Source organism: Chlamydotis macqueenii, chromosome 8, assembly GCF_036417535.1.
Source record: "Chlamydotis macqueenii isolate bChlMac1 chromosome 8, bChlMac1.mat, whole genome shotgun sequence".
Lineage (NCBI taxonomy): Eukaryota > Metazoa > Chordata > Aves > Otidiformes > Otididae > Chlamydotis > Chlamydotis macqueenii.
In genome coordinates, this window is record NC_141563.1 from 1459428 (window position 1) to 1486413 (window position 26986).

Genomic DNA, 26986 nt, shown 5'->3' on the forward strand with positions numbered 1-26986 from the left:
CTCCAGGGACTGAGAGGAGATTGAAGCAACTTCTCAAGCAGTTAAAGTCAGAAGCAAAGCCCAGAGTACCTTGGAGCATTGATGGGGCCCCACTGGGGGCCATTCCTGACAAAGCCTCCCCAGGGACTCATTAGAGCAGGTCATTGGAGGCTGTGAGTGCAGGGAGGCAAAGGCCCTGTGCAGGGGGCTGTAGTGCAGAGAAAACTCTTGGTTTGGTCAGAAAGCAGAAATGGCCAGAGCCCCCGGCCCTGGGAAGGCAGATCCTGTCCCTCACGCGTGACTCAGGGCTCTTCCTGGGGGCAGGGAGATGTGAAGATGACCAATGCCCAGCGCAGAAATACTGTGCCGCGTCTCTGCACTTACCCAAGTAGAGGCAAAGAAGAAACAAAGTGCACAACCCAAAATCCTGTTTCTCCTGGAAGACCTGAGTGGTGCGGGTAGCTGCCGTAGCCAAGGGGACAAAGACCGTGGTTCCTTTAGGCCTTTCAGTCTCGCCAGAGCCCTTGGCCACCTCTGCTGCGCTGTGTCACACTGTCCATGCCTACGTCTCTTTCCTTTTGCCTGATGACACCAATCTTTATTTCCTACCTAGCTCTCACCCCGGCATTTTCCTGCCCTCACAGGTGTCCCTGCACCCTCATTGGATGTTGTTGAAACACAAGCCATGGTCTGATCCAAACTCTCTCTGGGTGACCTCTTGCCCCACAATGCCACCCTTTGATTGGATTTCTTTTTCCTCACCTCCAATCTGGACCTTCCAAGCTGCACTTTGTGGATGTTTCCTTCTCTTCCAACTACCAAGAAGTGCTCTACAATCTGAGACATCACCCTTCAGGCTGTTGAAGGCTACTGTTATAGTGCACTGGTCCTCCACTTGAAGTGGCTACAGATGCCCAGGTTCCTCAGCTTCTCAATACAGACCCCATATCCTAAAAGTCCAGGAGAGCAATCCCCCATGTTGGGTCAGGGATCACCTTCCACCTTCCCTTACACCAAGGCCTTCTAGCAGAGGTCTGTGGTCTTCCAAGTCCTTAGTATCACCATACTTTTTCTCACCTTTGTCAGGTGGTTCGGTGATCCTGACCAGGAGACCGTTGTACATCAAGGACTTAGTGATCCACAGAACAGTAAACCTGAGTGTAGTTGTCATGGATGGGCCATTCAGATCACTTACAGAACCACAGTCAACAGCATCAGCAAAAGTGATTTTATTGAAATGCAATGTGTAACAGTGCGACTTGACAAAGGCTGATGGGAAGGTTCAGCCTGTGACTGCACAGAGGATGTAACAATGATTCAGAGTCACCAGCACAGAATCACCGTTACCAATACAAAATCCTGGTGCACTGTGATACCAGGCCATGTGCGATGTCGGTCACCTACCAAAGATTGGCTGTTTGTAAGAGATCTCTCAGCCTGGAGGAGCAAACGGGAGAGGTGTCCCAGCTCAAGGGGAGATTAGCACCATGCAGCCACGGTGCTGGGCAGGGAGAGTTCAGGGAAGGCTCCCTTTGGCTGTGGTATTTACGGGATCAAGTGGTTGGCTTGCAGTCAAATTGCATGTGATGGGAAAAGTGTGCATGAGACTGCTTGTACCCACAGCTTTCTCTGTTCCTTGAGAAATGAGTCCTGGAAAAGCCACCAGCTATTCATGTGTTAATCGTGTGATGGATGTTCCAAGCTGATAGGCATCGATGCTCACTGTGTCACTCATTATGATGCCCCTGGATTCCATTTTGAGTTCCAAGTGAATATCTCTCTGCTGAGCTGGGAGGACGCTGTCCTTGCAGACCAGCTGTACTGAGCTCTGCTGCTCTTCCAAGCTTCTGACCGGTGGGTCCCCACTGTGGATACCACTGGTGGACACTGCTGGAGAGCAAAGCAATAACAGTGAGGTCTGCCCAGCTTGTCCACCCTTCACTGCTCACAGCTCCCTTTAGATGTGACATGCAGATGGGAACTGTATGAGTATAAACACGTCCTTGGACACAGTTTTTCCATTTAAAATGTTCATCAGGTGGCTGGTTCATGTCCATAGTCTATGAAAAAAAGGGCAACTTTAAACTTCTTAAGGTGAAGACTTGCACACTTGTTACACCAAGGTCTGTTCTGGCCGTGTTTCTATTGCTGCCTGACATCTTCATTCTGGGGGTTGAGTCCTTGGCCTTCCACAGCACTGGCTGTCCTACCTGTCCTACGCCTGTGCCTTTCTCCCTGAGGATTTCAGCCACCCCTCTGCTTCCCCGCCTCCCTCTGACCATGAGGTCTCCCAGGCTTTACTGGTGTCTGTCGCTTGTCCCTGAAGATTCCTTCAAACACAAAGCTTTGCGTTTCTGAAGATTTGCCAGTGCCTGTGAGTTCTGCACACCCTCTCTGGCTTCCTCCAACTCCCTGCTAATGCTCCTGGATCACTCAAGATATCCCAGTCCCAGACTTTCCTGAATCCCCTCTTTCTCTCCATATCCCAGCACTGAATTGCAAATGCTCCTCCTTTTTCTGTCTCAAAATGAAATTCAACCTATTTCACTTCAGCATGACCCTTGCTCGCCCAATTGTTCAGGCCTTCTTCCTGCCTTTAACACCTTGGCTGCTACAGACACCTTGTTCTCCCCCTGCACTTCCACCTGTCTCACAAACCGCTCCCCTTATCAAGGGTGTGAGCTGGCCAAAGAGATGGCCCACCAGCAGCCAAGACCCTGGGGAGAAGGAGGTGGGAGTCATGATGCTGTACGAGTCACTGGGTTTCCCAGTTTGAAAGGAGGATGGGGAAACTGGGGACGGAAACTGAGGAAGTCTGTCATGATGGGGTGAGGGGCCTAAAGCACATGCCCTGTGTGGAGAGACTGAGGGAACTGGGCCTCTTGACTCTGCTGAAGCGGAGGCACAGTGCAGGCCAACAGCAGGTAACACCTGCCTGGAGAGGTGGTGGAGCCCACCTCTTCTGCAGTGGCAGAGGGTATGGCAGAGGCAAGAGCCACAAGCTCTGTCCTGGGAAATCCACAGGGGGCCTCAGGAAAAACTGACCAGGAGGGGGTGCTGGCCCGCAGCAGGACACCCAGAGACTCTCTGTGGTCTCTATCTTCGTAGGCTTTAGGTTGAATCTCCACAAAGTGTCAGCCAGTGGGACACGGGTGTTGATGATACCTCAGCTTTTGGGGTGGGAGGCTGCAGCAGAGACCCCCAGCAGTCCCTTTCCCACCATCCATCCCATGAACATGTGCACTGCAGTGTGCCCCAGGAAAAGGGAGTCAACTGGAGGTGGGGGTCTCTACAGCAGAGGCTCATGGAAGAGGGTGCAGTTGTCCTCTGCTCAGGAGGTCTCTACTCCCACATTTGGTTCTTTAAGTATCCTGGCCAATTTCCTGACCCATGTGTTGTTTTAGGCTTGGAATAGAATCAAAGCACCTTTTTATATGCTGAGTTGCATTTTACCTGCTGAAATGCAGGGCAGACAAATGGAGCTCAGATGCTTCCAGGCTCTCTGCTGCACAGTTCGATCTTCAGAGATTGGAAATGTAGGTCATGGTTTTGTGTCAGTGTACCTCACATGAAAATTTTGCCTTCCTTTGTAGCTCATCCCTAAGCTGGAATCTGTCCCTTGTCTTTCTTTGGCTGAAAAAGAAACAACTCAGAGAAAACCATGAGCAGTGATCCTGACCAGAAGAGCATTGTACATGGAGAAGTCAGCGCTGTGCTGTGCTGTGCTGTGCTGCATGTACAGCATGGCCCTCACACCCGTGCTGTGCTGCCCAGGTCCCTTTGCTGCAGGACAACTTCAGGAGCTCAGTGTCACAGGAGAGCCTGCAGGCAGCTCCCACTCGGTACCAGCCATGATGCCTCCTGTGTGGCCTTACCTTTAACACCGCAGCAAGAAGTTCTTATGAAAACATTTATTTTTGGTGGTAGCTACTGTGAATAAAGTTGTTTCATTGTAAGAACATTTTCTTAAGTGGATGGGGTCTAAATCACGTGTTATGTTTGCACTGAAGGGACAATCGATGCTCTACCACTTGGGATTCCAGCCATCTGAAGGAAAATTAGATTATTTCTATGAATCACTGTGTGATTTTAGAAGATACCTTATGGAGTCTAATTGGGTCCTTTCTTATTGGACTCATAACAGACCAGCACCTCCTGCTGAAAAACACCTCTCAGCACCCTTGGATGCAGCCCCTCTGGTCCCATGGACTGACAAGGGTGCAGTTTGCTCAAGTAACCCCTCGTTCGATCCCCATCCACCCCTGGCTCTTCCCCTTTCCCATCCAGATTCCTGCCTCAAAGCTCAAAGGCCTGGGAGACCTTGCTGGTGGTAAATGGGGCTGAGGGGACACACAGGATCTCAGATCTGTCTGCACCTGCTCTTACTAAATTTGGCGGTGGTCCCACATTATCTCTGCTTCTTCTCTAACTCTTCCTGAAGTACTAACAGCTCCTCTTGGTGCCCTTGAATTCCCTTTGGAGTTCCAGCTGTGTTTGGATAGGAACCATGGCTGTGCTTGGAGGATGCTGTCTCTGAAGACAAGACGTACCAGGCACAGTGTGGAAGTGATTGGTGTGTTCCCTGGCTGTATGGCCATGGGGGTGAGTAACCATCCCAGTGTGATACACTCTGTGTGCACGCAATGTCTGCAGCTGCTGGGCAGAAGAAGGGACAGACCTTGCCTCTGCTACGGCATCTGATGGACGATGCCTCTGACTGACGGCAGCACTCAATGCACAAAGGAACCAAATCGCACTCTCTGCGATGCTGTCCAGGGTGTCTGTAATGCATCCACCCCGAATGGGAAATGCCCTTCTGGAGGTCCTGTGCTGTCCCTGCCAGCCCTGCAACCTCAAGTGGCTCTGTGGGCCTGATTTTGAAAATTATTGGAGTAGAGCTGCCTGGAATTCTGGAACACAACGTGGGGGTGAACATGAGAGAACTGCCAATGTAGTCAGGAAAGATTTAGTAAATCCAACTGATGGAGAAGAGGAAGAGAGAGACTGAGCTCTCCCTGTGGCACATGACTCCGTTCTGTGGGATGAACACCTCCATAGGCCACCCTGAGCATCATGAGTAGGGACGGGTTCATTTGCCCCTAATTTGGGCATCAGCTGTCATTTCAGTGGCCAAAGGGAATTGCCCAGAGCCACCAAGAAGATGCCCCTAGATGTTGTCCTGTCTCTGTGTCAGCCTGCACATATCTTTGATCTGTCTCCAAACCAAATAACTGTCACCAGCCATCGGCATCTGCACAGCTCACTCCTGGCCTCCATCTCCACTGATGACCATGGGAGTTGGGACAAGGAGCTCACATGCAGGTGCCTGTTCCATCAACACCTCAACTGAGGGAAGAGGAATCCAACCTCCAGTGTGTTTGTGGGTGGTGTGGGAGGGAGCTGAGTCCCCTTCTGACGCCAGGACTGCAGTCCCAGAAGGAGATGCCCTGATTGACTGAGGTGAATCAGTAGGAGTTGTAACAGAGATGACTCCCCATCCCTGTCTGTGTGTCCTGCCTGGTGATGGGACAAGAGAAGATGATTCTGAAGCCTCGTTATTTCTCTGTTATGTGAAATGAGAGTGCTGGAAAGAAGTGTCCCTCCCCAGCTGAGGAGCAAAACCCCCGTGGTGGGTGCAGGCTGTTTGGCAGCAGGTTCCCCTGCAGCCCCAGGGACAGCTGGAGGGAGCCCCGAGGGGACAGAGAAAGTGCCGCCTTGGGCTGGGCCTCTGCTGCTGAGCTGGGCTGGGCTCCTGGCATGGAGGGAGCTGATGGCAGGCGGGCAGCGCTGCAGAGGGGCAGCGGCTGAGAGAACTTAAAGGCAGTTGAGAGCGGGAGGATGCTGAGAGGTCAGTGAGGAGGAATCTTCAGAGCCCTCTATGTGGTAAGTCTCTGGGTGCAGGGCAATTTAGCTGTTGTTCCTGGAGAGATCTCCCAGAGCTTGTGCATCTGACAGTTTATGGGATGTGTCAGGAGGGCTCTCGGTTTCTCAAAGGGGAAGTTGGTGCTGCAGAGCAGGGCTTCCCTGCTGCAGCATCAGAGGGACAGGGCACAACAGCTGCCTTCTCCCAGGGATGGCTGCAGGGCTGTGCAGGCGGGTGTGCAGGCAGGGGTGCCCAGGGCTGTCCTTCAGAGCAGGGTCCCTGCAGCCCAGGGGCTGTGTGCTGGGGCAGGGACTCTGCCGCCTGCCAGGCTCAGCACTCAGCCTGCCCGGGGAGCTCCCAGTGCTGCTGTGGGGAGAAGTTGTGGGGGGAAGGAGAGACCCACAGGATGGCAGGGTCCTTGTGCTGTTGAGAGGGTGCTGTGTGTGTCAAGGCTGCTCACAGCTGCAGATCACGCTGAGGACATTCCCAGGAGACTTTTAGCCAGGGCTGAATAAATCAGGGAGTATCATGAATGAACACACCGTGGCTTACAGACAGATCAGCATCACTTTTCCATCCTCACCAGGGTTGGTCTGAGGTTCCCAGCACAGCCTGCACACACAGAGATGCCCCTGGGCACTGCCCTGCTGCTGGGAGGGGTCTGCAGGGCAGAGCCCAGCGCACAGCGGGTGGGATGGGGTCTGTGAGCAGGGACAGGGAGGTGACCCGGGGACAGAGGAACAGCTCCAGGCAGCAGAGACGTGGACAAGGGGTGGGAGGACACTGCCAACAAGCACTGGGGGAGGCTGCCTTCAGGCAGCTCTCTGTTGGTCTCTCACTGGAGATGTTTTGTGAGCAGGGTCTGCTGGGCAATGACCTGACTCTCTCTTCAGACCCTCTCACCTTTGGGACCCCTGACTGTCTGCTTTGCCTGCCCTGCTGGGTTTGCCAGCTGCCCCCGGAGAGGCACAGCTCTCCTGCAGGCTCCTAGGGAGTGCTGAGCCTTTCCTTGGGTGTCAGCGCTCTCCTCGCAGAGTCCTTTGTTCCTGCTCTCTGCATCACAACTCCACCTCTGGGCTGGGAAAGAGAGGACTTTGCAGGTCTGCCCTGTGAAACTGGAGTCCCCAGCTCTCATCAGGTTTCCGGGTTTGTTTAAGATTAATTTGTGTGTGAAGTCCTCTTTCAGGCTCTGCCTGTGGAAGTGCAGGGCAGCTGGGAACAAGACTGACGGACACTGTGGGTCTGCTGACTCTACTCTCTGTTCACATCTCCTGTGAACATCAGAGCAGTCACAGATCAGCTCCTGTGCACCCACTGCAGCAGAGCAAAGCTGACTCCTCAGCAGCACACGGGCAGGGCTCTGGCTCCTCACAGCACACTCAACCAGCACAAACCAAGACAGGACAGCCTTTTGAACTGGGCAAGGGATTGAAATCTGCTGGAATGTAACTGGCTTCCTCAGAAAAGTCTGTCCTAACTTTTCACTGTTTTTTGCTCCTTGGACAGTGCCCCTCTGCCCAGAAGGACCAAATGTCCAATTGCAGCTCCATCACCCAGTTCCTCCTCCTGGCCTTCGCAGACACACGGGAGCTGCAGCTCTTGCACTTCTGGCTCTTCCTGGCCATCTACCTGGCTGCCCTCCTGGCCAACGGCCTCATCGTCACTGCCATAGCCTGCGACCACCGCCTCCACACCCCCATGTACTTCTTCCTCCTCAACCTCTCTGTTCTTGACCTGGGATCCATCTCCACCATTCTCCCCAAAGCCATGGCCAATTCCCTCTGGGACACCAGGACCATTTCTTACACAGGATGTGCTGCACAGTTGTTTCTCTTTCTCTTCTTGATCACAGCAGAGTTTTATCTTCTCACCGTCATGGCCTACGACCGCTATGTTGCCATCTGCAAACCCCTGCACTACGGGACCCTCCTGGGCAGGAGAGCTTGTGTCCACATGGCAGCAGCTGCCTGGGCCAGTGGGTTTCTCAGTGCTGTCCTGTACGTGGCCAATACATTTTCACTGCCACTCTGCCAGGGCAATGCTGTGGACCAGTTCTTCTGTGAAATCCCCCAGATCCTCAAGCTCTCCTGCTCACATTCCTACCTCAGGGAAGTTGGGCTTCTTGTGGTCGGTTCCTCTTTTGCATTTCTGTGTTTTGTGTTCATTGTTGTGTCTTATGCGCAGATCTTCAGGTCTGTGCTTACGATCCCCTCTGAGCAGGGACGACACAAAGCCTTTTCCACGTGCCTCCCTCACCTGGCCGTGGTCTCTCTGTTTATCAGCACTGGCATGATTTCTTACCTGAAGCCTCCCTCCATCTCCTCCCCATCTCTTGAGCTGGTGGTGACTGTTTTGTATTCAGTGGTACCTCCAGCAGTGAACCCCCTCATCTACAGCATGAGGAACCAGGAGCTCAAGGGTGCCCTGTGGAAACAATTTGAACACACACTCTTCCAAATAAAGTGTTCATCATCCTCACAGGAGTCCCAGAGTCACTCAGGAAATCCCAGGACTAGCTTTTATTAATATGCATCTGTTTAGCCCCGATCAGGACCAGACTACACAGTCTCTCTCTCACTGCCCCACCCTCCGAGAGAACAGGGTGAGATAACGTCAGGAAAAAGGCTCAAGGTTTGAGATAAGGACAGGGGGAAAATCCTTAAAGTCACTGTTAAGGGCAATACAGACTCTGCTTGGGGAAAACTATTAATTTATATCTAAAAACAGCAGGAGTATGAGACAGAGAACAAGGTAACCTCCCCTTTACCTCTCCTTCTTCCAGGGCTTAACATTATCTCTACCACGCCGTGTTGGTCTCTGCTGGAAGCCATACTTTGCGTACCTTACAATAGCAGCATTTTCTGTCAATGCCAGAACTACTGCAGTCAGTCATCACTCATGCAAATGTAAAACCCCTGTCGTGACAACTGGTAGAAGGACAGTGACACCAGACTCTTTGCAATGTGTGACACATGCGTATCCTAAACCTATGGAAATGCGTGTGACTGCAGATGGCCACCGCCATCTCCTCTTAATGTAACATTGGATCATTTGCGCATCAGAACGTCTTTCACTGGACTGTAACGCTGTAAGATGGCACAATATAATATTCTTTCTGTAATTACGTTGGCCATGCAATCTCAGTGCTACCAATGTATTATGAGGCAAAATGATCCACCAAAGGACTAAGAACAGACTCCACCTTACTAAATGAGTGATAAAATTGAAGAAAATCATTACCAAATTAAGTTTGAGGGATCAGGTGAAAGTTAAGAAATACTGCACTAATTTAGCAGTCACAGTTACATAAGTGACAAATTCAGCTTTTGGAGATGTTTGAGTGAAATAATAGTGCATTATTGCAGATGGCAGTTAACACGTGTCGTAGTTCAGCCCCAATCGGGACCAGACTACGCAGTCTCTCACTCCCCCCCACCCTCTGAGAGAACAGGGGGAGAACTGCTAAACAAAAGAAAACCAGGAAAAAAACCACATGGGTTGAGATTGAACAAAAAGTAAATTTAACAGTAATGACAGAAGAAAACAAAACAGTGATGGAATACAAATACAGTATAATGCCTTATAACAAACTTCCACAGCCAGTTACTTCCAAGTAGCAGGAGGCTCCCATCAGCACCCTCCTCACTGATACACAGAGCATGATGTCAGATGGGATGGAATAGCCCTTTGGCTAATTTGGGTAAATTAACCCCAGCTGTTAGCTAATTAGTTAACTATCCCAGCCATAGGGGCTACCAGCTTCAGTTCTCCACCCAGCTCAGGTGAATATTGACTCTATCCTAGCCAGAACCAGGACATTATCCACCCCTTATTCCATACCATCTACATCATGACCAGATCCTACACTTTCCGATTAATCATCAACTTTTTCTTCCTTTGATCTACTTGTATGCATACACACAGATGTAACTCCCTTAGTCCATGGCCCATACCTCCAAAAGGTATGTTGAGTTTATCCAGTCCATAACTTTGGGCTCCATCTGTCTGGAGCACAAGAAGTATGAGAGCATCTGAGAGAGTTGGGATTGTTTAGTCTGGAGAAGAGGAGGCTCAGGGGAGATCTCATTGCACTCTATAGCTTCCTGAAGGCAGGTTGTGATGAGCAGGGGTTTGGCCTCTTCTCCCAGGCAACAAGCAGGACCCGAGGAAACGGACACAAGTTGTACCAGAGGAGGTTTAGATTGGACGTGAGGAAAAACTTTTTCTCCCAAAGAGTGGTCAGGCATTGGAATGGCCTGCCCAGGGAGGTGGTGGAGTCGGCGTCCCTGGCAGTGTTCAAGAGGTGGCTTGATGAGGAGCTACAAGATACGGTTTAGTAGCTGTGACAGCAATGGTAGTGGGAAGACGGTTGGACTAGATGATCTTATAGGTCCCATCCAACCATGTGATTCTATGATTCTATGATTCTATGAAGCCTGAGTGTAGTTGTCATGGATGGGCCATTCAGATCACTTACAGAACCACAGTCAACAGCATCAGCAAAAGTGGTTTTATTGAAATGCGATGTGTAACAGTGCGACTTGACAAAGGCTGATGGGAAGGTTCAACCTGTGACTGCACAGAGGATGTAACAATGATTCAGAGTCACCAGCACAGAATCACCGTTACCAATACAAAATCCTGGTGCACTGTGATACCAGGTCATGTGCGATGTCGGTCACCTACCAAAGATTGGCTGTTTGTAAGAGATCTCTCAGCCTGGAGGAGCAAACGGGAGAGGTGTCCCAGCTCAAGGGGAGATCAGCGCCATGCAGCCATGGCGCTGAGCAGGGAGAGCTCAGGGAAGGCTCCCTTTGGCTGTCGTATTTACGGGATCAAGTGGTTGGCTTGTAATCAAATTGCATGTGATGGGAAAGGTGTGCGTGAGACTGCTTGTACCCACAGCTTTCTCTGTCCCTTGAGAAATGAGTCCTGGAAAAGCCACCTGCTATTCATGTGTTAATCGTGTGATGGATGTTCCAAGCTGATAGGCATCGATGCTCACTGTGTCACTCATTATGATGCCCCTGGATTCCATTTTGAGTTCCAACTGAATATCTCTCTGCTGAGCTGGGAGGACGCTGTCCTTGCAGACCAGCTGTACTGAGCTCTGCTGCTCTTCCAAGCTTCTGACTGGTGGGTCCCCACTGTGGATACCACTGGTGGACACTGCTGGAGAGCAAAGCAATAACAGTGAGGTCTGCCCAGCTTCTCCACCCTTCACTGCTCACAGCTCCCTTTAGATGTGAAATGCAGATGGGAACTGTATGAGTATAAACACGTCCTTGGGACACAGTTTCTCCACTCAAAGCGTTTCTAGGAAATGCATTTTGGAAATAGCTGCATAGATCTGGATTTACACTGCAGGAGAGAAACTGTCATCATCTTGCTGACCCGTGTCCATGGCCTATGAAATAAAGTTCAACATTATTGAAGTTCTTAAAGTGAAGAGTTTCTGCACACTTGTTACACCAACGTCATTTCTGCCAAAGACTTTCCTGAATCCCCTCTTTCTCTCCATATCCCAGCACTGAATTGCCAATCCTCCTCCTTCTTCTGTCTCAAAATGAGTTTCAACCTATTTCACTTCAGCACGACCCCATTATTTCAGGTCTTTTCCCTACCTTTAACACCTTGGCTGCTACAGACACCTTGTTCTCTCTGCGCACTTCCTTGTGTCTCACAAATCCCTCACAATATCCAATCTAATCCTCCCCTGCCACAACTTGAGGCCATTTCTTCTCATCCCATCACTGGTTACTTGGGAGAAGAAACCAGCACTTGCCCCCCCTACGACCTCCTTTCATGTAGTTGTAAAGAGTGATGAGGTCTCCCCTCAGCCTCATCTACTCCACACTAAACAATCCGAGTTCTTTCAGATGCTTCTTAGCAGACCTGTGCTCTAGACCCTTCACCAGACCCGTTGCCATTCTTTGGATGCACTCCAGCAACTCCTCAGTGTGACAGAATAGTTAGGGTGGGAAGGGACTTTTAAAGCCCACCCATTCCAACCCCCCTGCAAGGAGCAGGGACATCTTCCACCAGATCAGGTTGCTCAGAGCCCCAGCCAACCTGGTTTGGACTGTTTCCAGGGATGGGGCATCCACCCCCTCTCTGGGCAACCTGTGCCAGTGTTCTACCACCCTCAGTGTGAAAAAAAAATTCCTAATACCTAATCTGAATCTAATCTGCAAACTCCATGAGGTTTACACCGGCCCACCTCTCCAGCCTGTCCAGGTCCCTCTGGATGGCATCCCTCCCATCCAGTGTGTCGACAGCACCACACAGCTCGGTGTCGTCAACGAACTTGCTGAAGGTGCACTCTGTCCCACTGTCCATGTTGCCAACAAAGATGTTGAAAAGGCCGGGCACAATACCAAACCCTGAGGAACGCCACTCGTCGCCGGGCATCTGCTGGACGTTGAGCCGTTGACCACCACTGACTGCGGCCATCCAGCCAATTCCTTATCCACCGAGTGGTCCATCTGTCAAATCCATTGCTCTCCAGCTTAGAGAGAAGGATGTTGTGCGGGACAGTGTCAAATACCTTGCACAAGTCCAGGCAGATGATATCTGTTGCTCGTCCCTTGTCCACTGATGCTGCCACCCTGTCATAGAAGGCCACCAAATTAGAATCATAGAATCATAGAATGGATATAGTTGGAAGGGACCTTCAAAGGTCATCTAGTCCAACCCCCCTGCAAGGAGCAGGGACATCTCCAACCAGATCAGGTTGCTCAGAGCCTCATCCAGCCTGGCCTTGAACTTTTCCAGGGATGGGGGTTTCCACCACCTCTCTGGGCAACCTGTTCCAGTGTTCTACAACCCTCATTGTAAAAAATTTTTTTCCTACTATCCAATCTAAATCTACCTCCCTTGTTGCAATAAGGACACGGACTCCGTGGACGGTGTACTGGAGACCTTTATTGTTCGTCAGCCTAAGTCTTTTATATCTTTTCTCAGTTACACGCGGAATGCACACGCTTAATCCTCTAATTCAATTGGTAGCAATATACTGTTCACACGCCTTAAACTTCATTTGGATTGGTTATAGATTTTTAGTTGTCTTTACTATTTTTGCCTTTGGTATTTACTTATCTTGTTCTAATTGCTGGTTTTTGTTATTGAGCAAGTGGTGTTCAAGGACATAGCTCAAATTCTTCAATATCAGACAGCTGTGCTGCACTCTCTGTTCCCACACTCCCTCTATTTTGAAATCATTACCCCTTGTCCTATTGCAACAGACCCTACTGAACAGCCTCTCCCCATCTTTCTTGTAGGCCCCCTTGAGGTACTGGAAGACCGCTCTCAGGTCTCCCCGGAGCCTCCTCTTCTCCAGGCTGAACAGCCCCAACTCTCTCAGCCTGGCCTCACAGGAGAGGTGCTCCAGCCCTTCTATCATCTTCGTGGCCCTCCTCCGGACCTTCTCCAACTGGTCGATATCCTTCTTATGTTGGGGGCTCCAGAACTGGACGCAGTACTCCAGGTGGGGTCTCACCAGGGCAGAGTAGAGGGGCACAATCCCCTCCCTCGACCTGCTGGCCACGCTCCTCTTGATGCAGCCCAGGATGCGGTTGGCCTTCTGGGCCGCAAGGGCACATTGCCGGATCATGTTGAGCTTCTCGTCCACCAGCACTCCCAAGTCCTTCTCCTCAGGGCTGCTCTCAATCCATTCCCCGCCCAGCCTGGATTTGTGCCTGGGATTGCCCCAACCCGTGTGCAGGACCTTGCACTTTGCCTGGTTGAACTTCTTGAGGTTGGCACGGGCCCACCTCTCCAGCCTGTCAAGGTCCCTCTGGATGGCATCCCTCCCTTCCAGCGTCTATGGCACCACACAGTTTGGTGTCATCGGTGAACTTGCTGAGGGTGCACTCTACTCCACTGTCCATGTCACCGACAAAGATGTTGAACAGGGCTGGGCCCAACACGGACCCCTGAGGGACGCCACTCGTGACTGGTCTCTACATGGACATTGAGTCGTTAACCACCACTCTCTGAGTGCGGCCATCCAGCCAATTCCTTATCCACCGAATGGTCCGTCCATCAAACCCATGTCTTTCCAGTTTAGAGAGAAGGATGTCATGCGGGACACTGTCAAAAGCTTTGCGCAAGTCCCGGCACATGATATCCGTTACTCGTCCCTTGTCCAGCGATGCAGTCACCCCATTATAGAAGGCCACCAAGTTGGTTAGGCACGATCTGCCCTTGGTGAAGCCATGTTGGCTGTCACCAACCACCTCCTTGCTCTCCATGTGCAATTGGTCTCCAATTGGTCAGGCACAATCTGATACTGAGGGGCCCAAACTTCCACGCAGTATTCAAGGTGCAGCCTCGCCAGTGCTGAGCACAGGGGGACAATCACTGCCCTAGTCCTGCTGGCCGCACTCTTCCTGATACAAGCCAGGATGCTGTTGGCCTTCTTGGCCACCTGGGCACACTGCTGGCTCATGTTCAGCTGGCTGTCTACCAGTACCCCCACGACCCTTTCCAGCAGGAAGCCTTCCAGCCACTCTTCCCCAAGCATGTAGTGCACCATGGGGCTGTTGTGACCCAAGTGAAGGACCTGGCACTTGGCCTTGTTGAACCTCAAGCAATTCACATCAGCCCATCCATCCAGCCTGTCCAGACCCCCAGATGTCACTCCATTTCCCCAGATGCTGCCCTCAGCAGTGCTCCGCTAAAGCTTCAGCTAGCTCCACGTGCCTTGGACCACCTCTGGAACTTCAGATGTCGCCAGGCCTTTGCGTTTGCACAGCTCAGCCCTGCCCTCCATCTCCAGTAAGCAGCACGGGAGCTGCGCCCAGAGGGTCACCTGCAGGTGTCTGTGGTGTGCGCGCCTGAAGGGAGTCAGGAGGAATCCCACTGCCCGTGGGTTTGTGCTGGGCATGGGGGGCAGCTGAGGACTGCAGCCAGGGCCTGGGGCTGAATGCCTTCCCTCAGCAACGGTGAATGAGATCATTCCCTGTCCCTGTCTGGGTGTCCTGTCTAAAGATGGGACAATGACACGGTGATGCTTGGGCCTAAAACGTTCTCCAGTGGGAGCAAGGACACTGGAGGAAAGAAGTGTCCCTCCCCAGCTGAGGAACAAAACGCCCGTGGTGGCTGCAGGCTGTTTGGCAGCAGGTTCCCCTGCAGCCCCAGGGACAGCTGGAGGGAGCCCCGAGGGGACAGAGAAAGTGCCGCCTTGGGCTGGGCCTCTGCTGCTGAGCTGGGCTGGGCTCCTGGCATGGAGGGAGCTGATGGCAAGCGGGCAGCGCTGCAGAGAGACAGCTCTGCCCAGGAGCAGCTCCTCTGCCAAGCGCAGCAGGGCTGAGGGCTCTGCCTGCAGGCAGTGAGGGGAGAGGGCTGGTGCAGAGAGAGGGGAAAGGCAGCCTGGGCTGGGAGGGTGCTGAGAGCTCACTGGGGGAGGAATCTTCACAGCCCTGGACAAGGTAAGTCTCTGCCTGCAGGGCAGTGAAGCTGAGGTTCCTGGAGTGAACTCTTAAAGCTCGTGCATCCCACAGTGTCACGTTCCGATTTTGGACGAGAGGAAGGCCCCCTTGCGTTCTAGCCGACCTCAGACGAGTCTGGGGGGCTAGGGGCGGCTGGACCAACCTCTCACACACCGGAGCGTGGTTTTGTTCATATTCTTGGGAACAGAATTAAGGCTCAAAATGGAGTCAAGTGCCAGGTAGCTTTATTAACCCGAGAAGAAGTTTGTAAATGGCAGAGAAAGGAGAGAAAGGAAGGAAAGAGGGAAAAGAGTTTTGGTGTTAATAGCTACCACCACGGAGCTGCAGCGCCCCGACAGTTCAGTTCACTCGATGGGGGAACGATCCGTCCGGTGTTGGTCGTCTCGATGTCGGTTCCGCGGATGTGTATTCCGGCGAATATGTATTCCGTTGAATGAATGAAGTGAAGAGTAGTGAAGTGTAGAAGTCTCTAAGTGTAGAAGAAGTGTCTCTAAGAAATCTCCCTGTCTCAGTCCAGAAATGTCCCTTTTTATGTTGGTTGTTTTCATTGTATTTCGAGAGCTGGTTTTCCTAGCCGAGACCCTCACCTGGGGGCGATATGCATGCCCATTACCGGGTGATCCATTACCGGGCGATATGCATCTCTGGGCGCATGCCGGAGGCTAGGGCTAGATTTCTCGGAACCAGCTCTGCATTCAGGTTTGCAAGACAACAGGAGTTGCCTTGCAAGATAACGGGAAGCCATTGCTCGGGTGGTGGCCCACTGTTTCAACAATGTTGAGACAAAATTTTGACACAGTCTTTTACACACAGCCGGTAGGATCTTTCTGAAGGACTCTCACAGTTTCCATAGTGTAGAGAAGGAGGACGGGCTCCAGAGCAGGGCTTGTCTGCTGCCCTGTCAGAAGTACAGACCATGACAGTTGTTTTTGCTCAAGAACGGCTGCAGGGCTGTGCAGGCGGGTGTGCAGGCAGGGGTGCCCAGGGCTGTCCTTCAGAGCAGGGTCCCTGCAGCCCAGGGGCTGTGTGCTGGGGCAGGGACTCTGCCGCCTGCCAGGCTCAGCACTCAGCCTGCCCGGGGAGCTCCCAGCGCTGCTGTGGGGAGAAGCTGTGGGGGAAGGAGTGACCCACAGGATGGCAGGGTCCTTCTGCTGTTGAGTGGGTGCTGTGTGGGTCAGGGCTGCTCACAGCTGCAGCTCACTCTAAGATTGTTTGCAATAGGAGGTTTTAAGCAGAAGACAAAGAGAAGGATTGCTATAAAGATAAGGAACTTTCCAGAGTCTGTGTTTTCCATTGCCTACTCTTTGGGAATTGGAGGGGATTAATAATAACAGTGTCATAAATGTTGACAAGGCACTCAGACCCCTGAACTCCAACTGACTGATCAGCACGTCTTCCAGGAGTTTCCTAATGCACTTCTAGCCTCTCCTCTGCCTGTGGACAGCACCAGCATCACCTCTGCTGGAACCATCAGGCTTAGTCTGACTTCTGATTTTTTCTAACTGCAAACATGCAGATGCTGCCAGTCAGTGACCTGAAAACAGGCAGGATTCTGTAGGGCCAAGGTGAGTGTGATGGATTTTGTGAGCGCTGACTGCAGAATGTCATGGGAGGCTGAAACATCTCTCAGGATGCGAATCTCCAGGTGAGAGGGATATTATCAGAGAATTAGAGGAAACTTAAATTAGAACTGTGGTAGGGAGAATCCAGAAAACTCTGTATATGATCCCTTCCAATGCAGACCCCTTCCTCTGAGTAAACATCACCTGGCCTCCTTTCACAACCACCAGACCCTCTGTCCCCAGGGCTGGGGGGTCCCAGACATGAACCCACTCCTGTGAGGCCGGAGCTCGAGCAGAGCCGTGGTGCAGCTCTCCCGCCACGTGTCCATGTCCCTCTGCAGAGCACAGGGGCTGAGAGCAGCTGCCCGGTGATGGTGATGTCGGGGAGGGTGCACGCACAGCTGTGGGAAGGGGACGCTGTCCTGAGTGTATCTCCTCTTGGCTCTCTGAGCCAGATCCTTAATATATGTTTTCTTGTTTTCCACTTGACTGTGTGTTTGTCTTATTCGTGCTCTCACACCCTCTGGGGATGGGAGGTTCAGCTTCCATCCCCAGCTCCCAGAGTCACACACGGATCTTGTGTGCCCTCTCGTGCAGGTGCGCCCATGGGAACAAGTGTCCCAGCCTTCCTCTAATCCGTCAGGCTGTGGGCAAGGCAGCCTTTGGGACTGGAGAATAATCTGGTTCTCCCTTAGTCAGAGGCCATCATCAGACAACTTGGCTATCCCCTCAGGGTGTCCTTCCAAGCTGTGAGCTGCCCTCTGTGATGAAGACCTGTCCCATAGCAGCTTTCTCTTATCAGAAAGCTCCAGGGAAAAGCGCAGAGCTCTAAAACTGAGAAAATGCAGGTTTGTTGGTAAAAGAAGCCACCTGAGTCGTTGGCTAGAAATGGAGTGCTGAGACCTTGAGAGAGGGTGAGACCTTGAGTGGTCTGCGGTGGATCCCTCTGCCCTCAGCAGTGTCTGCTTGCTTCTCTGCGTAACACAAGAGTTTGATCACTCTTTGGCTCTGAACGGTGCTAGAACGGGGCACCTGGGAACAGGTCGGAGGCCCAGACCAGCTCCCCTAACTGCACTAAGCCACAGGCAATCCTCTTGCCTCACAGGACTGGCTCTGTTCTCCCTGAGGGCAGCAGAAATGCTGAGGGTGTCTGACATCCAAGAACACTCTGCATGGGACGTGCAGAGGAGCTGTAAAAAACTCCAAACCTGACAAAACGCCTTCTGCCTTTTCGATACCTTAGCAGTGGGAGGACAGATGCTGACAAGCCCTTCGACATTAGGAGTAGTTTCATCTGAACAAGGCTGAGCACCAGCAGTGGCCCCTGTCTCACCTTTTCCATGAACCAACTACTGCAAAGCAGAACTGACTCCTCAAAAGCCATTGGGCAGGGACACTGCTCCTCATGGCATGCTCTGCTAGTGCAAGCCAGAGCTGCAGCCATGGAGCTGAAGGAAGATCTCCTAGTTGGCCGGGGGGATGGTCAGAAATTACGTTGATTTTCCCTGGAGAAATCTCCCCTAACTTGTCACTGCCTTTTCCATTTTGTACAGTGCTCCATGCCCAAAGGGACAAATGTCCAACACCAGCGCTGTGAACGAGTTCCTCCTCCTGGCCTTCGCAGACACACGGGAGCTGCAGCTCTTGCACTTCTGGCTCTTCCTGGGCATCTACCTGGCTGCCCTCCTGGCCAACGGCCTCATCATCACTGCCATAGCCTGCGACCACCGCCTGCACACCCCCATGTACTTCTTCCTCCTCAACCTATCTCTACTTGATCTGGGCTGCATCTCCACCACTGTCCCCAAATCCATGGCCAATTCCTTGTGGGACACCAGGACCATTTCCCATGTAGGGTGTGCTACACAGGTGTTTTTATTTTCAATGTTGATAGTAGGGGAGCATTCTATTCTCACCGTCATGGCCTATGACCGCTACCTTGCCATCTGCAAACCCCTGCACTACTGGACCCTCCTGGGCAGCAGAGCTTGTATCCACATGGCAGCAGCTGCCTGGGGCATTTCTTTTCTCAATTCTCTCCTGCACACACTCAACACCTTTTCACTACCACTCTGCCAGGGCAATGCTGTGGACCAGTTCTTCTGTGAAATCCCACAGATCCTCAAGCTCTCCTGCTCAGATGCCTACCTCAGGGAAGCTGGGGTTGTTGTGGTTAGTCTCTTTGGAGTTTCTGTTTGTTTTGTGTTCATTGTTGTGTCCTATGTGCAGATCTTCAGGGCTGTGCTGAGGATCCCCTCTGAGCAGGGACGGCACAAAGCCTTTTCCACGTGCCTCCCTCACCTGGCCGTGGTCTCCCTGTTTGTCAGCACTGGTACATTTGCCTACCTGAAGCCTCCCTCCATCTCCTCCCCATCCCTGGACATGGTGATAGCAGTTCTGTACTCAGTGGTACCTCCAACAGTGAACCCCCTCATCTACAGCATGAGGAACCAGGAGCTCCAGGATGCCCTGTGGAAATTGGCCCAGCTGGCACTGTTTCAGTGACAATAACCTGCCGCCCCTTCGCTGCACATTTCTCAGGGTTTATTGTAGGCCAGGACTCTTTTTTCTCTTGTAATAATCACACTGTTCCCTCTTTCTTTCTGGGTTTATATTGCTTCTCTTGAGATTTGATCCTGTTGTGTCTGACTCTTGATCAGCTCTGAGTCAGATGCGGCCAGCCCAATAGCAGCTGTTCAATAAAAGGAGATCTCCCAGGTGCAGTGCCTGAAGGCTGAGCTATTCTTACAAAGCTATTGCCAAGAAAATGTCTAAAGAATTGGTCTTTTAGAGCTTCTTTTCTCCTTGTGTGTTCTCCCTGTGCTTGGGATTAAGGTCACGGTACCATGGGGACTCACCATGTGCCCTGGGCTGGACGTGAACGAAGGTGAAACGCTCAAAGGTGAAGTTCCCCAGAAGTAAAGCATGAATCCAGGTATCCACAAACAAGGACTCTGCAGCACCATGGGAGTCAGTGAGGACCCAGCAGGCAGAGGGAGGGAGACCGGAGAGATGTGGGAGCTGCCTGAGGAGGCACAGGGCTCTCGTGTTGTCCTGGGGGGTGGGGCTGGTGGGGGCAGAGAAGGAGGAGTTGAGGAGCATCTACAATAAGAATGCATAAGGGCCTGAGATTGGGTGGCCTTTACCTTGTGCCACTATTGCACGCACCAGCCCTGGAGCTGTGGGGACGGCTGAGACCCCTCTCTGCCCCCCAGGAGCTGCTGTGCCCTTCAGTGGGGCTGGGGCTGTGGGTGAGTATGGCACATGGCGACGAAGTAATAAGCAAGACAGCAAGCGAGTCAAAGTGTGGCACTGAGGGCGCGTTTATTATTACAAGTAGTGTTTTATACTTTTTACCCGGATGCTCTTTGTCTACGATTTCTATTCCTACAGGGCAACTATTTGCACGATCTCTACCACCCCACCAATTGCCCAATTAGCTTCACACTCCTGATTGACGTTGTATCATTGTTATTCATCACGTACTTCTTACTTTGTCCATCACACCGTTGCTTCTCAGCACATACTCTTGCATTGTCCATTGTGCTCAGGTCCTGTTCGCTTCGATACATTCACCCATATTCCCATCCGTATTACTCACTTCGCTACATTCGCTTACATCGATGCACTTGCTCATATTCCCGTCCACTACATTTCCCCCTTTTTGTTTAAGAGAGCCAAAGCAAGCGCTACATTGACATGCAAAAGCATAACCTTGTTAATACTGCGTTCCATCATTCGTTGCACACAAGTTAAAAAACATGGAGTACAGATACAAATCAGAAAAAAAGACAAATATCCCTGATAAGCACAAAATAACAAGTCTTTTAAGCCATAGCCCAAGGTTCCCAAACCATGGAAGAAAGCCCAAGAAGTCGTCTTCTGAATGTAACTTCAATTGCTGGGTCAAAGCCTTCAGTTGATCAATACTCGCGTGAATTGATCCCGAGTGGTCACTAAGGTTCATACAACACAGGCCTTTGAAACCCTGACATCCATGGCCTTGAGCTAAGAGTAGAAAATCAATCGCTGCTCAGTTCTGTAATGTAGCGTGCCTTATTGAGTTAACATCCATTAATAGGCCTTGCAAAGTGATAATAGTTACATTGCTTTATCTAGCAAGCCAACATCCTAACTTATTAATCATATTTAATGCGTGTGCAGTCCCTATGGATGCAATTAAGGAACCAAAAATTCTATCAGCTGCATTCCAGAATTGTACATTTGAATCATGGTTCTCTGGGAACGTTTTTAGAGCTCGTCTCATACGATGACTGTTGTAGCTCAGCCCCGATCGGGACCAGACTATGCAGTCTCTCTCTCACTCCCCCCACCCTCCGAGAGAACAGGGAGAGATAATATAAGGAAAAACGGCTTGAGGTTTGAGATAAGGACAGGGAGAAATCCTTGAAGTTACCATTACAGGCAAAACAGACTCTACTTGGGGAAAACTATTCATTTATTACTAAAAACAGCAGGATAATGAGACAGAGAACAAGATAACTTCCCGCCACCCCTCCCTCTTCCCGGGTTTAACATTATCTCTACCACCTTCCCCCCCAGCAGCACAGTGGGGGGAAGAGGGAATGGGGGTTGCGGTCAGTTCATCATGCGTTGTTTTATGCCTCTGCTTCACGGTCGGGGGAAGAAGTCCTCACATTCCTCCCCTGCTCCGTTGTGGGGTCCCACCCCTACGCCACAGCCCTTCGTGAAACTGCTCCGGTGTGGGTCATCTCTTCCACAGGGTGCAGTGTCTCCAGAACGGCTGTCCCAGCGGGCCCTCCATGGGCCACAGCCTCCTTCAGGCCTCCACATCCCCTGATGTGGGGTCTTCCACGGGCTCCAAGTGGATCTCTGCTCCTCCGTGGACCTCCATGGGCTGCAGGGGGACAACCTGCTCCACCATGGTTGTCACCACAGGCTGCAGGGGAATCTTGGCCAGGGGCCGCGTTACTCCTCCCCCTCCTTCTTCACAGACCTTGGCGTCTGCAGCCGTTCCTCGCAACAGGCTGGCAGATGTCTCTCAGGATCTTTCTACATCTTATTCACTTCTCATCTTCTCTCCACTTCTTGCAGCCGGGCCGGGCCCAGTCGGGCCCAGTTGGCCGCCTGGCGAGAGGCCAGAGGGTGAGGCCTGCAAGGCCCATGAGGCCTCCACCTCCCCCTCTGCGCCTCTGCCCCCGCTCAGCTTCTTCACATCTTATCTTCTCCTTTTTTTTTCTGTTTTCCCCTTCTTAGATAGATTATCGCAGAGGAGTTATCAGGGAATATTCTGCTTCCAATTGGCTCGGCCTTGGCCAGCAGGAGGTCTGCCCTAGGCCCGGCCGAATCCACTGAACAAAGGGGAGCGACTTCTAGCAGTTTCCTATCGAAGCTACCACCTTAGGCCCCCTCACTAAACAAAACCACAACAATGACTGAGTTGATATGTCAAATTATGAGATGGGATATTACGACGAAATAGCGTTAGTTGGCCAAAAGCATATGGTCCTCCCACAGCCTTCCCAGGACTACCTTTCCATGCCCTATGCCCACAAATCAAAAAAATATCTTCAGGAAGGCCAATAGCATCAATTCCAGGGATAATCTGACTTGATGCAGTGTTACTACACCAAGTCCAGTTCTTAAAAAAATTTCTGTGTAGTGAAACATCCAACCCAGAACCATTCATGTATATTTTAGCCGTGTAGTTCAAAGAGAAACAAATGTGACTTTTCAATGTACCCATAATGTCTAATTCCTGTGGTCGAATTGGCAAGGCTGGAAAATCATGTATCACATTTAGTGAGGTATTATACCAGCCTCGTGGTTGTGAGGTGGTCTTTCGCCATGTCTCATGACATCTCCAGAGAGGCTCAATAGCACCTGGTTTTTTGCAGGGACTTTGCACTGAGACATTGTAAAAAGTATCTAATTCCTGACTTGTCAATGGTACGCCTACCAAACAGGTACGAAAAGGAGCGGTTGGTGTAGCCATAGAAAGACACACGATACTTTAGTTGGTTGCTTTAGCAAGAACCAGCCAGACATTGCTATTAGGTGCATTCAAGCTGGCAGCGGGCAATCCTGTGACTCCTCTGATGAATCCGAGACATAGGGTCGCACAAAACGCGATGGAACCCATTGCAGTCGATCACCTGTAGAAACACAAGCATATCCCCGACCCCAAGTTATTAAATCTTTTGGTCCTTCCCATTGTCCTGAAATTGGATTCTTTACCCTTACCAATGGTTTACTTTGAAAAGGTACGAATAACCCATGTTGTTTTTCATATTTTGACTTATACGGCTCTTCTAGATTCAATAAATTAAGGACTTAAGTTGCTTTCCATAACCTTTCCTGTGGAGATTCCAACCCCATATTTCCCCTTTTTCATTTATTGAGCTGTTCTTTCAAAATCCTGTGAGTTTGCTCAGTAATTGCTTGATCTGTGGGTGAATGAGGAATACCTGTGACACGTTCAATACCCCATTGTTGTAAAAATACTGGAACGTGTGCAGAGCTATAAGCAGGCCCATTGTCAGTCTTCACTCGTCGCGGAACACCTAAAATTGCAAAACAGGTTAGCCAAGGTTTACAAACATCACGTGCTCTTTCTCCCGTGTGTGCAGTAGCAACAAGATACCCAGAAAAAGTACCTACTGTTACATGCACATATTTCATTTTTCCAAACTCTCCAAAGTGTGTGACATCTGTTTGCCACAACTCGTTACCTTTAATTCCACATGGGTTAACTCCTTCCTCGGCAGGCAATGGGGCTAAGAGTTGACAATCAGGACAGGCTGCAAGAACACTACGTGCCTGAGTCATGGTTAGCTGAAAATGTCTTTGAAGTGCTCTAGCATTTTGATGATAAAAGGAATGTGACAAATTAGCTTGCTCAAATCGATTGGGAACTATCGCAGACATGGTGTAGAAATCTGCTAATTGATTACCTTCTATTATAGGACCAGGTAAATCAGTATGAGATCGAACATGCATCACATAGAAATCATGCTTTCTTTGATCTATTAAGGACCAAAGCATGTGAAGTTCAGCCATTAAAAAAGAGTTATCCACATTCTTAATCATTGAATAATCAAGTCTCGCTAATATCCCTGCTGCATGAAACGAATCTGTGACAAGATTAACAGGGTCATCGTTAAATTTTAACAAGCCATGTTTACTGCAACCAACTCAATTACTTGAGTTGAGCCTTGCGGAACAATTTTTACTTCATGTTGCCATTCTGCCTCTGGGGATGGTTTCCATCCCATGGCTGCTTTCCTTGATTTGCCAGAGCCATCTGTAAAGACAGCAATGCCTTGTACAGGGGTTGGTCTGTAATGTAATTTTGTATACAGGGGCAATTTAGTAATTTCAGCCCAAATCTGATGTTTGGGATAATGAATAGAGATTTGGCCTTGAAAGTCAGCTAAAGCAATTTGCATATTGAGATTTTCAGCAAGAAGCCAATTCAAATTTTCTTTGGTTGCAGGAACAAAAATCACACATGGATCTATTCCATCAAGAGCCTGTAATCTGGCCCTTCCCTTTTGTATCAATTTAGCATAAGCTTCAAGAGTTGTTACCACTGTTTTTGATCGAGAATGTGGCAAAAAGAGCCATTACTCGTAGAGGGTCTTTTGCACTCTCTTCCCATTGAAAGAGAACTGCAAAAGGCTGAAAGACATTAGCAATTATTGCCAACATGATTGGTAGTTCAAGGAGACCTCGCCATCCTTGACGATTTTCGATTGCCTGTGAAAAGAAAAAATAGTGAAAAAAACAGTCCTTTAGATCAATCACTGGTAAAGGCCAATTGGCTGGAAGCATAGATGGTGAGGGCATCCCTGGCTGAAGAGCTCCCATAGGCTCAATTACAGCATTAATTGCTCTGAGGTCCTGTAGCAAGCACCATCTACCCTTCTTTTTTGGAATACAAAACACAGGAGTGTTCCAAGGGCTCAGGGAGGGCGTGATGTGGCCAGCTGCCAACTGCTCCTCCACCAGCCTATGCAGTTGTTCCAGGCATTCTCGACGTAGGGGCCATTGGTCAACCCACACAGGTTGTTGTGTTAGCCAGGTGAGTTTGAAGATCAGTTGCTGCCAGGCTCTGATCGGTTGTTCAATGTTCTCTGCATACAATTTCTCTGTTTTGGTTCTGCTGTGTGGACTGTAGTTCCGAACTGTCCAAGCACGTCTCGCCCCATTAGGTGCACGGAACTGGAGCAATGAGAGGAGCAGCACGGGCTACCTGTCCATCTGGTCCGATGATCACTCGAAGATGTGTGCTTTGTTTTGGTCGCTGCATTCCTCCTATTCCCACAATCGTGGATGCAGGGTCTGCTGTGGGCCATTCTGGTGGCCAGACAGAACTCTGGATTATAGAGACATCCGCACCAGTACCTACAAGTCCTGTAAAACAACATCCGTCAGTGGTGCTTGTTATCATTGGTTGTGTCCCCTTTAAGATTTTGTCCACAATACTTGCGGTTTTCCAGTGCTGTCAAAACCCTTTTTACCTGTATGTCCCAATTTCCCAGAAGTTTCCCCTTAAAAAGGTACAAGCTGTGCGATACGCTGTCCTGCTGAGATAAAACAAGGAGGCACCGGTGTCCATGTCATGATTTGAATTTCTCCACTGTAATCTGAATCAATGACTGCAGGTAAAACAAAAAGTCCCGGTTTAGTGGTTGACGATTTACCAATTAGCAAAGCATGCATCCCTTTTCCATCGGACCCCAAACTCCCGTCGGAATAAGAATGACATCAGTTGTTGTTATTGTAACTGAGTGGGCAGCGGCCAGCTCCAGCCCCGCACTCCCTGCGGTGGCTGGAGTGAGATCGCCCACCACACAGTGTGACACGGATTTATTTGATTGTCCAGGGCACGCGGCCTCGCCCCCCACCGCACGTTTCCTGAGTGATCTGATAAGGGCTGCCCATCAGCGTGATATCTGGAATGACATTCATTAGACCAATGTTTTCCTTTCCTACAATGAGGACAGTCTCGGGGTGGAAAATTATTTCTGTGTGCATTTTTCAGGCAATCTCTCTTTAAATGTCCCAAAGCACCACAACAACAGCACCTGCCTTGTCCTGACTGTTTATCCCATAATTTTAACTGTGCTGCGAGGGCATTAGCTAAAGCATCAGCTTGGGGTCCTGTTGAGCCAATATCTTGACACGCTCTGATCATATCAGCCAAAGAGGGGTTACGGTTTTTCGTAGGTTGCAATACACGCTTACAATCATTGTTAGCATTTTCAACAGCCAATTGTAATAGCAACAGCCCTCTTGCATCATCATTGTCGATCTGCTGCTCTAAAGTAGCTTGCAGACGATCTATGAAATCTGCATATGGCTCATCAGCTCCTTGCAGCACCTTAACAAAACCGCAACAGTCCTTCACCCCTTGATGCCGGAATTTTTCTCACTGCCCGAAGAGCAATATGTCTGATTTGAACATACGCTTCCCTCGGGAACTGTGCCTGTGGGAGCGGGTTACTGTAAGCACCTTCTCCTGCCAATTGTTCGTATCCTATGGGAATCTGTTGATTTCAATTTGTAACACATTGCACAGTACATCCTCCTTTAAAATCTGCATGCCACATCATGAATTGTGTAGGTGCTAACACCATTTTCATTAACGATTTCCAATCACGTGGAGCCAGAGCATACGACTCTGCTATTGCCTCAAGTAAGGTTGCAGTAAAAGGAGAATGTATCCCTCCCTCCTTTACTGCTCGTCACAGCTCCTTTATGGCATCATAACTGAGAGGCTGCCAAACTGGCTGCTGATTAGCTTGATACAGAACCGGACAGGCTAAGGCAATTTGCCAACCACCATTCTGCAGTGCCGCTTTCTTACAGTCTTCCCAGATATCACACGTTTCAACATTCACAGCTGCATGATTAGCATTCACATTTCACGGAGGAGGAAACAGATCAGGTTTCTTTTCAGAGTCTTTTGAACCCACATTAAATAAATCTACCTCCGGAGAGGTTTCGTTATTAGCAAGCACGGTATCAGGAAAAGAACTGATAGGTGAAACCCCAGGCAAATCTGGCGTGCGAGACTGCGGCGACGGCAGCGACGGTAAAGGCACGGAGGAGGGGTGTACAAGCCAAGGTCGCAGGGGAACAGG

The 26986-nt window shown here is 50.5% G+C and overlaps 2 protein-coding genes across 2 annotated transcripts; both read left to right on the forward strand.

Annotated features, from left to right (window-relative positions):
- Positions 1-7372: 7372 nt before the first annotated feature.
- On the forward strand, positions 7373-8368 carry LOC147599793 (olfactory receptor 14A16-like). The gene has a single exon (XM_086753579.1). The coding sequence runs from the start codon at positions 7373-7375 to the stop codon at positions 8366-8368; it is 996 nt and encodes a 331-aa protein (XP_086609705.1).
- A 10408-nt stretch (positions 8369-18776) lies between these two features.
- Positions 18777-19361, forward strand: LOC147599794 (olfactory receptor 14J1-like). The gene has a single exon (XM_086753582.1). The coding sequence runs from the start codon at positions 18777-18779 to the stop codon at positions 19359-19361; it is 585 nt and encodes a 194-aa protein (XP_086609708.1).
- The last annotated feature ends 7625 nt before the right edge of the window (positions 19362-26986 follow it).